The sequence below is a fragment of the Fukomys damarensis genome, unplaced genomic scaffold (assembly GCF_012274545.1).
Source record: "Fukomys damarensis isolate Sample0158 unplaced genomic scaffold, DMR_v1.0_HiC HiC_scaffold_6, whole genome shotgun sequence".
Classification (NCBI taxonomy): domain Eukaryota; kingdom Metazoa; phylum Chordata; class Mammalia; order Rodentia; family Bathyergidae; genus Fukomys; species Fukomys damarensis.
The window spans coordinates 41695823-41708040 of NW_022900918.1; the positions used below are offsets into that span (position 1 = coordinate 41695823).

The 12218-nt window shown below is 56.8% G+C and overlaps 1 protein-coding gene across 6 annotated transcripts; it reads left to right on the top strand.

The window, feature by feature from the left end:
* Positions 1-52: 52 nt before the first annotated feature.
* Naxd (NAD(P)HX dehydratase) lies at positions 53-11383 on the top strand. Of its 6 annotated transcripts, none has more exons than XM_010619976.3 (10): positions 53-357; positions 4155-4296; positions 5451-5496; positions 6499-6587; positions 7073-7181; positions 8703-8753; positions 8834-8938; positions 9195-9315; positions 9885-10005; positions 10291-11383. In XM_010619976.3, exons 2-10 carry the CDS (start codon positions 4193-4195, stop codon positions 10439-10441), a joined length of 897 nt encoding a protein of 298 aa, XP_010618278.1. In that variant the 5' UTR covers positions 53-357; positions 4155-4192; the 3' UTR covers positions 10442-11383. The 6 variants fall into 6 exon arrangements, with proteins under 6 accessions (XP_010618278.1, XP_010618277.1, XP_010618276.1 ...); XM_010619975.3 differs by lacking the exon at positions 53-357 and adding an exon at positions 372-967; XM_010619974.3 differs by lacking the exon at positions 53-357 and having other exon boundaries at positions 3570-4296; positions 10213-10297.
* Positions 11384-12218: the final 835 nt, after the last annotated feature.

Consider the following 12218-nt stretch of genomic DNA (forward strand, 5'->3'; position numbering starts at 1 on the left):
CTCCCTCCGGGCTTGAAGCCGGGCCAGCGGCCCGGGCGGGTCACAGTGGTCCTCGCGGGGGGCGTAGTCCGGGGGCCCGGGTCCCCCGGTGTCCTTCCGGCCCTTGGCCCCGAAATTTCCCCAGTAGACCCTGTATTAGAGGCGCCTTTTCGGGTAGGACAGACTACGTTGGGAGAATTTCGGCGTGCGCGGAACTAGTGGATCTTAATTGTCTCGAGCCACTTACCTCCTTGTATGGCCTTCTCTCCTTCCGTTTATCCTGTGCATATTAATTTTTCTAACACCTTTACGTAGCGTATTGTAGTGACTCATGTTTCATAAGACAGATAAGAGCCGTTTTCCATCTTCGTGAAGAAGGTGAGTGTTGGCGATTCTCCCGAGGAAGCGATCAGCCACCATTCCCCAACAGGAAAGAGCTGCGGACGGTGAAAGGGACAGTTTGCTGTGGGAGGCTGAGGCTGTGCTCAGTCTGTAGCTGCCGGGCATTGTTTGTGGCTGTTTGTCTTGCAGTCCTGCAAGTTCTGAATTACACAGAGGAGGGAGTGAGTCCTGGAGTCTATAGGGGACTTCTAAGCGCCACTTTTCAAAGATTTTTGTAATAGCTTTTGCTTTAAATTATAATGCTCTTTTGAAGTTTCGTAAGCAAGTGGAGTTCCAGGCTTTAGAACCTTGAAGCCCCCAGCGGTTAGTTAGCTTCAGGAACCTGGTCAAGTGTGCCAGCTTATAATTCACCTTAAGTTAAAGCACCTTTGACACAAGTAACGAGTACCTCTCTTTAAAACCAGCAAACCTCAGACAGACTTGACTTGTTCTACCAGGCCCAGAATGGTGTTTGTATTGAAATGCTTCGTGGATAACCCAAGTGGCGTGTGGCTGGAAGCCAGCTGAAACTTGCTTTACCCAGAAGCGTCAGGACATTTCATTGACCTTTGTTTGGCCTTTTGCTAACAGAAGCTGTTTGTCTCAGGTGAATAGGACAAAATGCTGGTGGGTGGTTCGGACTTTACTTTGGATTCATACAGTTCAGTTAAAATGCTGTACTTCTTGACAGTGATTTATTTTCTTCCCAATTGGTTCAGAGGGCATTTGAGAGAGAGATTTGACTTATTTGGTTAGTGGGGTGAATAATTTGGTTGAAGAAAAATGTGTCTTGCCTGCCAGTGGCAGCATTTTGTTTGGTGAAATGGTATTGCTTGGCCAGCTAGTTGAGGCGGAGGCAGAAGGATCACACATTCTAGCCAAGCCTGGGCAACTTAGCCAGATCTTGTGTTAAAATTAAAATAGTGCTATGGAGGGTAGCTCCTTGGTAGAGCACTAACTAGCATTTTCATAGGTCTCTCTTTGGGCCTCGGTTTCCTTATTTGTCAAAGAAAAACTGGCAGTTAGGAGTGTGAACCTCTGTGCCTCTGATTCGTTTATCCTTGCCAGGCTTTGACCCTGGCTACTTGAGACGCTGCCGGCTGCCTCAGTCCCTGGTATGGGAGTGGAGGGTGGGACGGTGGGAGGCTGGGGTTCTCTCAGCGCAGTCCAGCAGCGTGAGGTCCGTGTGCCAAAGGGTTCACAGCCTCACATAATGACCCTAATTGCTTTGCCTTTGGTTATTTACCCCTGAATTTTTAAAATTACGTGGCAGGGGCCGGGGATTTGGTTCTGTGGTTCCGCCGCCTGCCTTGCAAATACAAGGTCCTGAGTTTGATCCCCAGTACCAAAAATAAAAATAAAATAAAATTACATGGCAAAAAGCTGTCTGTTACATTATGCTCTTAGAATAACCCAAAGATGCATACAGTGGAGAGCTTTTCTCATGTGCTGATCTTCAGGCAGTTCTGTTTTCAGAGGATGTTTGCTGTCCCCAAATCCCCAAATCATCATCTGTTTCCTTTTTTTTTAAACTATGGGATCTTGCTGTGCTGTCCAAGCTGGTCTTGAACTCCTAGGAATGAATGATTCTTCTGCCTCAGCCTCCCAGGTGCTGGGACTACAGGCATGCACCACTCTCCCCGGCTCCCTTGAAAGCCTTAACATGTTGGGCCTGGCAGGAGGGAGAGGTGAATTTTGCTGTGGTGGGTTGATCGTGACTATGCTGGTGATGCCAGTTATGTTTACATGCACGTGTTGGCTCTCATGGCTATGTGCAGGAAGAGAGGGCTCGCAACAGGACTTATTTTCAGGGCTCCACAGAAATTGCTACATGAATGTGGTATGAGGTTTTACATAATCAGAAGGGATGTTTTTGGTGCACAATAAATGGGATTCTAAAAATCAAAACGTTTAACCTGTAATTCCAACACTCAAGAGACTGAGGCAGGAGGATTTCTGTATGTTCAAGGCCAGCCTAGGCTACCTAGTGAGTTAAAGGCCAATTTGAACTAGAGCCAGACTCTGTCTAAAAAAACAAAACAACAATGTGGCTGGCCAAATAGCTGTTCTTGTCTTTGGGTCCCTTGGCATCTTAGCATTTAAACAAAGCTTATCTGGGCGTGAAGAGAGACACATGGAACCTCATTATTTACTTAAGGGAAAGACTGTTTGCTTTAAAACTTGTGTCCATGGGCCTGTGGGTGCTGGGCTCCCACGTGAGAAGCCCCACCTGGGGTGCGGGCGCCGCGGGTGTTGCACTTGTACGCAGGGTTTGGTGTCCGTCGGTGCGGGAGAGGCCTCTGCAGGGCAAGGACGGGCATCAGGCACCGCCCCGCTCCAGTCGCCGTTTCTCTGGCTGTCAGTCCAGTTGCTGGTCTCCGCGGCTTCAGCTGTTTCGTGCCAGCTGCAGTGGCAGAGTGCACGCCAAGTCAGTTTGTGGCACCGGCCACCCAGACACCCGTAACATGTGTGCGGCGCCAGAGCCAAGGCTGATGCTGAAGCCACAGCGAAGATGGGTGTGGGTCTTGGCGAGGAGGACCTTCCTCAAGGGGCCTGTCCAGCTTGGCTCCTGCCTGCAGGGAGTCCAGGCTCACGGAGCCCCACACTGAGGGCTGTTTCGTTGACTGAATTCCTTGCCCATGGCTGTCTGTCTAGCACCCATGCATGCGAGTCAGGCTGCGTTGTTTTCCCAAGTGAAGTTTCGTAGGACCCCCTTAACTCTACCTGAAGGTCAAAAACCAAAAACCCCTTTTTCCTTTAAAGATCTGAGTCCACTTTTGATCTTCAGTGGAACTTGAGAAACGTTGGTTGGTCTTTCTCGGTGGCTGGGAGGAGTGTTTTTTTTTTGCTTTGGTGGTCTTGGAGATTGAACCCAGGATCTTGTGCCTGTCAGGCAAGTGCTCTGCCGCTGAGCTACATCCCAGCCTTCAAAATTGTATTTTGAGACAGGATCTGGCCAAATTGCCCAGCTGGCTTGGAGCCTCCTGTCTCAGCCTTCCACTGAGCAGGGATAAAATACCAAGTGCCTCCAGGTGTGATGTGCACCTGTGATTCCACTACTTGGGAGGCAGGAGCACGAGTTCAAGGCCAGCCTGAAGTATATTGTGAGACTTTGTCTCAAAACACAAAACAAGGGCCGGGGATTTAGCTTTGGTTCTGCTGCCTGCCTTGCAAGCACAAGGACCAGAGTTCGATCCCCAGTACCAAAAAGAGAAAGGCGCCTTGTCTGAGAAAATATTTCTATTTTCAGAGATCCCTGAATTCTAGAGAAAATGTATGCTTTATTATTTATTCATGGATTGATCCCTATAAAATATGTCAGCATCTATTGATGTGAACTGTTTTAAATATTAAGGCAAAAGATACAGCCCTGGTAAGCTTTTCCAGCAAGGTTAATTGAAGTGCAGCTGTTGGGAGACAGTGCAAAATAGTGAAATTATTCGAAGCTGCCGCTCTGAACGCCGTTTAAATGTGTGCTGCGTTCCGAATGCCACTGAAGTGTTAAAAATACAGCTGGGGAGTTTGCCATGACGGTCACAGAGGGAAGTGGGGTGCGGGTGTGGAGACGGGGACCTGGTACAGGAGGCTGAGTCAGGTGGTCGTGTTCCATAGCCAGTGAAACTCCCCAGGCAGTAAATGGCCTTCTGACTGGTCCGGCCCCCTTTACCTGCAGCCTGTGGAAATGGGGAGTGCTGGGGTGAACCCCGAGAATCCCAGGCAGCTGGTCTGCTGTGTGGCGTCTTGGCTGTCCCGGGATGGGTGTCTGCCCCAAGTGACTGTGTCTTGCCCTTCAGTTTGGCAGAGCACGGTCTCACCGCACCCGGCCAAGGAGATGGACAGCACCCTGCAGCTGGTGAGGAACATCGTCCCCACCCTGGCAGCCGGGAAGCACAAAGGCCAGGCTGGCCGCATCGGCGTGGTGGGCGGCAGTCAGGAGTGAGTGCCGCCGCTGCCATCTGTCCCTGTCTGTCTAGTGCGGGCCCAGAACTGCTCCCACACGGGGCCCCAGGTGTGGGAGCTGTGGCAGGGCTGTGGTTTCCGGCTGGTTTTCTGTCTTTCTGTGCACTCCTGGCGCCCATCCTGCGCAGGGCCCAGCATGACACGCAGCCTGATAGGCCTGGCTCTCCTGGTCCTACACGCGCTGTGCTGTGTGGACCATCAGGGTTTACGGTCTCCTCAAGTGCCACGATTCTGTCTGCCTCTGACTTGGGGCTGCCCTGGCTGCTGATTCTGTTTCTGTTGCTTTCTGTCTTGTTTTTTTTGGTACTGGGGATCAAACTCTGGACCTTGTGCTTGCAACGCAGGCGGTGACATGACTGAGCTAAATCCCCGGCCCCGTCTCCTTTATGTGACATTGCTTTGCCTGCTCTGCACTTTCAACTACTGACTGTGTAATTAGGTGCATTCACTGTAAACATGGAACCGGACCTTGTTCCTTGGTGCAGTGTGACAGTGACTACTCTTCTTTTGTGATGCTGGGGTTTGAGCCCAGGGCCTTCGCACTGAGCTACAGCCCAGGCCTTTTTGTTTTGTTTTGAGACAAAGCCAGGCTAAATCACTAAATTGTGCAGGCACAGCCTGAGCTTGAGATGCTCTTGCCTCGGCCTCCCATGGTTTAGGACTACAGCAGTACACACCACACCAGTTGCAGGTGCTGGACGATGCCCAAGGCAAGGTGTTGGAAGTGAGGTTAGGTGCAGCGTGGCTGGGACTTTGGACTGTGGCCAGCCAGCGTCTGAGGCTCAGCTTCCTGGGCACTGCCAGCAGGAAGGGCCCAGACTGGGGAGCACCAGGGGCTCAGGCGCCATGCATCCCAGGTAGCCCCACTGGCCTCAGTCAGCATCACCCACTGCGACTCCTGCCCTACAGCCAGTGCCCTCCTGCCCGGCCAGGGCTGCCATCACCTCCACCTCCCCGCACAGTGCTCGGGCAGGCAGGGGCTCAGTGCCGCCTTCCAGCCCTGCCTGGCATGGGGACAGTCGCCAGCCACCTTGCGGTGTCATCACTGTGCTCCTGGGGGCTCTGTTGGTCACTCATTCTTGGCTGGATGCCGCTGCTGGGCAGTGTTGACTGTGGTGTCTTCCCTTCAGGTACACAGGGGCCCCATATTTTGCAGCAATCTCAGCTCTCAAAGTGGTAAGTTTGCTTATAGCTTCTTCATTGGGTCACTGTGGTGAGGAGTTGGTTATTTCAGTAAGATTAAAGCAAACGTTTAGGGCTGCAGTCTTAGTGGCGGCAAAAATGAAAAACAAACACACCAGTGACTCGTAATCTCAGCACTCAGGAGGCTGAGACAGGACGTCACTGTGAATTTAAGGGTAGCCTGTGCTACATTTTGAGTTCAAGGCCAACCTGGTCTATGTAGAAAGACCCCAATTCAGAAAACAAAACAATTTACGCTGCCTGCCTTGCAAGCACAAGGACCCAAGTTCGATCCCCGATACCCAAAACAAAACAGAAGTTACTCTAATGTTTCCTGACGGAAGCCGACACAACACCTTGATGTAATCATGTAGTGGATGCACCTCTGCAAAATCTGTCCTGGCTTCCTGTGCCATCACAGGGCCCAGAGACCCTGCTGTGCCGCCGCATCAGGCAGAGCTTAGGGATGCAGTGAGTGCCTTTGAAACCAAGCTCCTGTGTACTCTGCTCAGCCCCACAGCCCAGGGCAGGGGGGACCTGTGCCTGGGCTCCCTGGGGACCTACATGGTGCACTGGGCTGTGACTCTGACCCCCTCCCCACAGGTGGCAGTGGGAGTCTAGTTTTGTCTCCAGACTTTTTTTTTTTGGTGGTGCTGGAGATGGAATGCAGGGCCTTGCCAGTATCAGGCAAGCACCTTTTTTCTTTTGAGAAAGAAGCTCACTAAATTGTTTGGGCCAGCCTGGAACTTGAGATCTTCCTGCCTTAACCTCCCAAGTAGCTGGGCTCCCCGGCATGCAGCTGTAGGTCTTTCCTTCCCCGCTTTCTCCTCCTTTCCCTCCTTCCTCCCTCCCGCCCTACAATCCTTCCATCCTTTCCTTCCCAGGGCCCACACACTTCCTGCTGCCGACTGCGCTGAGGGTTGGGCTGGTGGAGCAGGAGGCGGGGAGGGTGTTGTGCCCGTGGGCTCTTGCTCCATCCCCTGCCTGGTTTCCCAGGGTGCGGATCTGTCCCACGTGTTCTGTGTCAGGGAGGCAGCACCAGTGATCAAGTCCTACAGCCCGGAGCTGATCGTCCACCCAGTGCTGTGAGTCCTGCTGGCGCCGGGACCCGAGCTGTCACGGGGCTTCCTGGGCCCTCCTCGGCCATGGCCGTGCCCAGCACTGTCTGGGGGGCTTGTGGCCGGTGTGGCTCGGGAGCGGGGTCTCCACTTTCGTGGCCGTGAAGCAGCATCTGTGCTGGGTGGAGACCCAGGGGTGCTGCGGTGCCCCTGTGTCCCTGTAAATGGGAAGCCCTTTCAGAATGGAGACAAAACTTATGTACATGACAGCAGGGGCTGGCAGGGAGAGTAAAATAAGATAAAATTGGGCCAGGGATATAGCTCAGTGGTGCCACTGCCTGCCTCACAAACACAAGGTCCTGAGTTCAAACTTCAGTGCTCCTCCACCAAAAAAAGATAAAATTTATCTTAAAAATTAAAAAATAGCAAAGGAAATCCTCCTTTCACAACAAAGTACTGCAGGAAGCAAGCAGGCGGGAGCCCTAAGGCTCCTCTGCCCTCTCCTTGCCCAGTGACAGCCCGGACGCCGTGCCTGAGCTGGAGAAGTGGCTGCCCCGGATGCACGCCCTGGTGGTGGGGCCCGGCCTGGGCCGAGATGGGCTGGTGCTGGACAGCATCAGGGTGAGCGCCCTGTTCACGGTCCCGGGCGGAGGGTGGGGAGGGCCCGGCGGCCACTGCGCCTCTGGTGCATCTGGGGCCGTGTAAAGCATGATGCCCCTAGGGCTGTGGAGCTGCGGCTGGCACTAGACAGCCTGCAGGTCAGTGCCTGGCATCCAGGTCACTGTCACGGTGCCGGTCGGGATGGGGCACTTCAGAAAGCCGCTGCCATCTGTTGCCTCTGCTTTGGGCGTCAGTGCAGGTCCAGCTCCGGGGCTGTGGTCCCTGCATCCCGAGTCCTGGGCCTTGGGGTGGGGACACTGCTGTCCTGCTTGGCCCAGCTGGTGCCCTGTGACAGTGTGGCTGTCTGCTCACACCTGGCCGCACGTACACACACACATCCTTCTTGCTGTCATCTGTTACTGGACATTCATTTGCCTTTTTGGGGGGTGCACATGAGGCAAATGCTCAGCACCCAGCACATCTCCAGCCCCACACCCGTCCTGGATCAGGGGAGGTAATGGAGTCCCTTCGGGAGTGCACCCCCAGGTTCCAGCAGAGCTTCTCTGGCTCCTGCTGCTCCCGGCCACGTGTGCAGTGGGGCTGTGACTGCACAGTGCAGGCTGAGGCACAGGGGACAGGGATCGAGTGATTGCGCCCTTGCCCTTCCAGAAGGCCTGGCCACATCGTGTCCCGCAAGGGGGGCAGTGTAACAAGCATGGTGCTGTCTTCGTTGCCCTGGTGCCCACTGAGTGCCCATGGGGAGGGCTTGCAGTGGGAGTGCCTCATCTCCTGGTCCCCAGGTCTCAGCAACGAGCCAGAGGCAGCTGGGGTGCACGGCACAGTAGGGCCATGGTCCCCAAGACAGCCCTGCCAGCTCTGCCCTCTGCATGGCCCAGGCAGAGCAGGGCTCTGTAGCAGTCTGCCCAGCCGAAAGCGCTTGCCTGGCATGCTCAAGGCCCTGGGTTCAGTCCCCAGCCACACAGAGGAAGAGAATTCACTCTGGCTGCCCTCCTGGCATGGTGACCAGACACATGTGTCCTGGCTGTGCCAGTGCGTTGGGAGTCCCCACGACTTCGGACTGTAAAAGCTTTTCCCCTGCGGAAATCCTGGACCCGGGAGGACACTGACAGGTGGGGGGCTGAAGGCTCGAGGCAGCGTGCAGTGTGTGGGTCCTGGGAGAGGACAGCACCCAGGGGTGCCCAGGGCTCACCCTGCCTGAGGGAGCCACACAGGACAGGGCTGAGGACGGTGGTGATGGCCACGTGGACCCCTCCAACCTCACTGACGCCTCTCCTTCAGAACGTGGCTGAGGTCCTCAAGGCCCCGCATTGGGAGTGTCCTGGGCTCTGTGCTGTCCTTGTGTCACTTCCACCCCATGGCTGTTTCCTGACAAGATCATCTGAAGCTTCCTGAGCACAGGTCCCCAGGTCCCGGCCCGCTCTTCATCTGTGGCCTTGGTTCGCTTCCTGTGCTGTGTTCGCCCTGTTGGTGCCTGGAGCTGCCCTGCGTGGCTCGTGGCCCATGTGCTTTCTTCTCTGCCAGGGCATTCTGGAAGCTGCGAGGAGCAGGGACATCCCCTTGGTCATCGACGCGGTGAGTGTGGCCTCCCTGCACGCAGCCAGCACAGGGCCCGCCTGGGCTGGCCAGCCAGTGACAGCACCCTCGGTGCATAGGACGGGCTGTGGCTGGTGGCTCAGTGGCCGGCGCTGATCCTCGGGCACCAGAAGGCCATCCTTACGCCCAACCACGTGGAGTTTAGCAGGCTGCATGAGGCCGTGGTGAGTGCGCAGCGCAGCGGTGTGGGATGGGGTGCTCCTTGCATGCCGGCAGCCTGGGACACCTACTTCCCAGTAGAAATGAGCGGGACTTTGTGGAGCCAGGCATGTACGCCACTCGCATGACACTCAGGCCTCCTCCCACCACGTGGTCTCGAGCAGGTGCCCGGTGATGCCGGGACAGGAGGAAGGGACAGGGCTGCTCCCCAAGCCCGTGCTGCCCAGGGCAGGCTGTGTGCCAACCTCTGTGTCACTGTAGCTCAGCGACCCTGTGGACCGAACTGACCCCCGTGGATCCATCCTGAAGCTCAGCCGGGCCCTGGGGAATGTGACGGTGGTCCTAAAGGGGGAGCATGACCTCATCTCTGATGGCCAGCAGGGTGAGCGGGCTCCCAGGAGCATGTCCCCTGCCTCAGGCTCGAGAGGGCGGGCATGGATGCGGTGCTGCAGTGGGGCCCGTGTCCCCAGCATCCCCTGCCCGCCCAGTCACCTGAGCTTGTCTGCTGTGCCGTTCCATGCACTGACCAGGAAACAGGGACCCTTGAAGCCACAGCAGAAGGGCAGGGGCGGGGCCAAGATGTCTCCCCAAGCCTTGCTCCTGGTGCCAAGGGTGGGGACCTGCCTGCAGCTGGCCGGCCTCTGACAGTTGTGCAAGGAGCAAAGGACAGAGGCGTGAACGGCATGTGGCATGGTGGGCACATGTGCACTGCACACTCACACACGAGTGCAGGAAGCAGAGGGGACCTGCTGAGGGCCCTGGAGCGAGGTCCTTGTCACAGGAGGCCTCCATCCATGGCGGCCCCTGCAGCATGGGCGGACACCGGTCAGTGAGTGCCCGAGACTGTCCAGCTGTTCTTCCCCAGGTCCTCACCTGGGCCTGTGGCCTCCCCCAGCTGTCCCCAGGCGCTGAGGTCAGGAGGTGCTGGGCTGATGTCCCTGTGCTCCATAGTGCTTGAGTGCAACCTCAGTGGCAGTGGCCGCAGGTGCGGGGGACAAGGAGACCTCCTGTCAGGCTCTCTGGGCGTCATGGCACACTGGGCCCTCCTTGCGGGACTGGAGAAGACAAATGGGTACGGTCACAGTGACGCCTATTTCTGTCCGCTCTCTCGGTAGCTTGGGCATTGAATCCATCCTCCCAGATGTGGTCAGGGTGTGGAAAGGTGTCCAAGGCGGGGTTCCCCTCCTGTCATCCCAGCACTGGGGATGCTGAGGTGGGAGGATCACTGTGAGTTTGAGGGCAGCCTGGGCTCCATAGTGAGATCTTGCCTGATTTGCAGTTAACAAAAACAAGAAGAACCAGATGGCCAGTTTTGGGGAGCCATGGGCACCTCTCCAGTACCTCCATCTCCTTGCAGCTCCCACCCGCTGCTGGTAGCTGCCCTGGGCGCCTGCTCGCTGACGCGGCAGTGCAACCACCAGGCCTTCTCAAAGCACGGCCGCTCCACCACCACCAGTGACATGATCGCCGAGATCGGGGCTGCCTTCCGCGAGCTCTTCGAGGCCTGAGCCGACGGCGTAAGGGCCGCATCATCCCCTTCGCCAGGGTGTGGGTGCAACTGAGAACATGAGAACCCACGAGGGGGAAGGGCAGGGGTTGTTTCTCTACCCCAAGGGGCCTTGTCACCTCCTTCTGGCCGTCCCTCTGAGGGATCTGGCTGCTCCATGTATCTTGTGAGTGCATATCTGTCCCCGATGTCCCCAAGGCCAAGGTGTCCACTCCAAAGCGCACTGTCTAAGCAGTGCCAGGCTGGGCCCTGTGGGTTCATTCACGGAGCATCACAAACCCAAATGTGTCACCTACAGGGGTGAATGCACCTTATCCCTGGGGGGTGAGACGTGCAGTGGTGCAGGCCCTGGGCGGGGGTCTGAGCCCTCGTCCCCTCTGCACGCTGGAACCAGGAGGCTGCAGCCCACACCTGGGCAGTGGTAGTGCTGTGCTGGGAAGAGGGCTCGCCGGGGCTGTGGAGCCACAGCTCACGGGAAGCCAGTGTGCAGGCTGTCATTGTCCCTCTGGACGGCAGCGCATGTGCTGAAGATAGAAACTGGACATCAGTGACTGCCAGGTCCTGCGGTGTGCGGAACCCCAGGCGGCTGTCTCCACCGGGCCCTGGGCCACCATTCTGGTGCTGCTGTGAACCAGGTGCCACTTGGATCTTTGTGCTGTGTGAAAACTGAGCCTCAAGAGTTTGAAGAAATGACCGCGCCTGGGAAGCCTGGAAGCGGCGCCCCGAGCCGTGGCCTGTCCTGCAGAAACCATGCCCTGCTGTGAGCCAGCCGGGCACGCAGGGTTGCGTGTCTGACCAGAGCCCACCTCCTCTCGGCCTCTGGCCAGACAAGCAGCTGAGGCTGTCTGTCCGTCCATGTCCGTGTGTCATGTTTCTGCTTTGAAGTCATTTAAGAGCCCTGGACAGCCCCTTCTAAGGAAATAAAGTTCAGCAGTCACAGGAACCAGTCTTGTGCTTTTGTTCATTTACCAAGTCCCTACAGAATCCCTTCACTCGGTCAGCTGAGTTCATTCTGTTCCATAGTAACTGCTCTTGGCTGCAGTGAAACGTGGAAGGGGCTTCCTGGGCCTGCGGCAGTGGTAGTGGCCAGGCGACAGGCAGGCCTGTGAGCCCCATAGCACGTAGCGCCTAGCCTGTCCTTCTGCAGCTGGGCTGGTTGCTGCCTCAGGACGAGGGGTAGGGGACAGCAGCGAGCCGGCTTCGTGCTGCTCAGGCCAGCCTGCCAGGATAGGCGCAACCTGGTCACTTTTGGCTGGGACCCACCGAGATCCCTGTGCCTCCGAGGAGGGTTTATTTTGGCTCAGTCTTGAGGACACGGCCCGACCATGATGCCCTCTTCCAGGAGGCCCTGCCTCCTCACCACAGGTGCAGCTATGAAGGGGACTTTTTGAAAGCTGCACCACCAAGCACTCAAGGCTCAGGCCGCCTGGGCATAAACCACATGGGCAGCAGGTCAGGCCTGGCCTGGGATCGGTACTAGGGACATCCAGCCTATGTGGAGATGCTGGGCCAGGCACAAGGCTACCACGCCCTACCCCACCATCCTCCACAACCAGCCTCAGGCACACCTACCATGGTAGGGGCATGACACCAGCTGGCACTGAGGCCCCACTGCGGCTGCATCCCAGCTAATGGGAGTGGGCAGGCTGGCTGCTCCTGTGCAGAGCCGTCCTCAGGCACGGGGTCTGGGGTTGCACTGCCCAGGGTGCTGTTGGCTTGGGTCCACTGAGCGGTGGCCATGAGTGGGCAGAGGATAAACAGACGCCCCCGGGGCAGGA

What these genes read in the sequence shown, in the direction of transcription:
- Naxd (XM_010619973.2), top strand. Translation starts at nt 4,043, where the DNA reads ATGGGGAGTGCTGGGGTGAACCCCGAGAATCCCAGGCAGCTGGTCTGC. An exon ending in TGGTGCTGGACAGCATCAGG is followed by an intron (nt 7,182 to 8,702) that starts GTGAGCGCCCTG and finishes CTTCTCTGCCAG; the next exon opens with GGCATTCTGGAAGCTGCGAG. An exon ending in GGACTGGAGAAGACAAATGG is followed by an intron (nt 10,006 to 10,290) that starts GTACGGTCACAG and finishes ATCTCCTTGCAG; the next exon opens with CTCCCACCCGCTGCTGGTAG.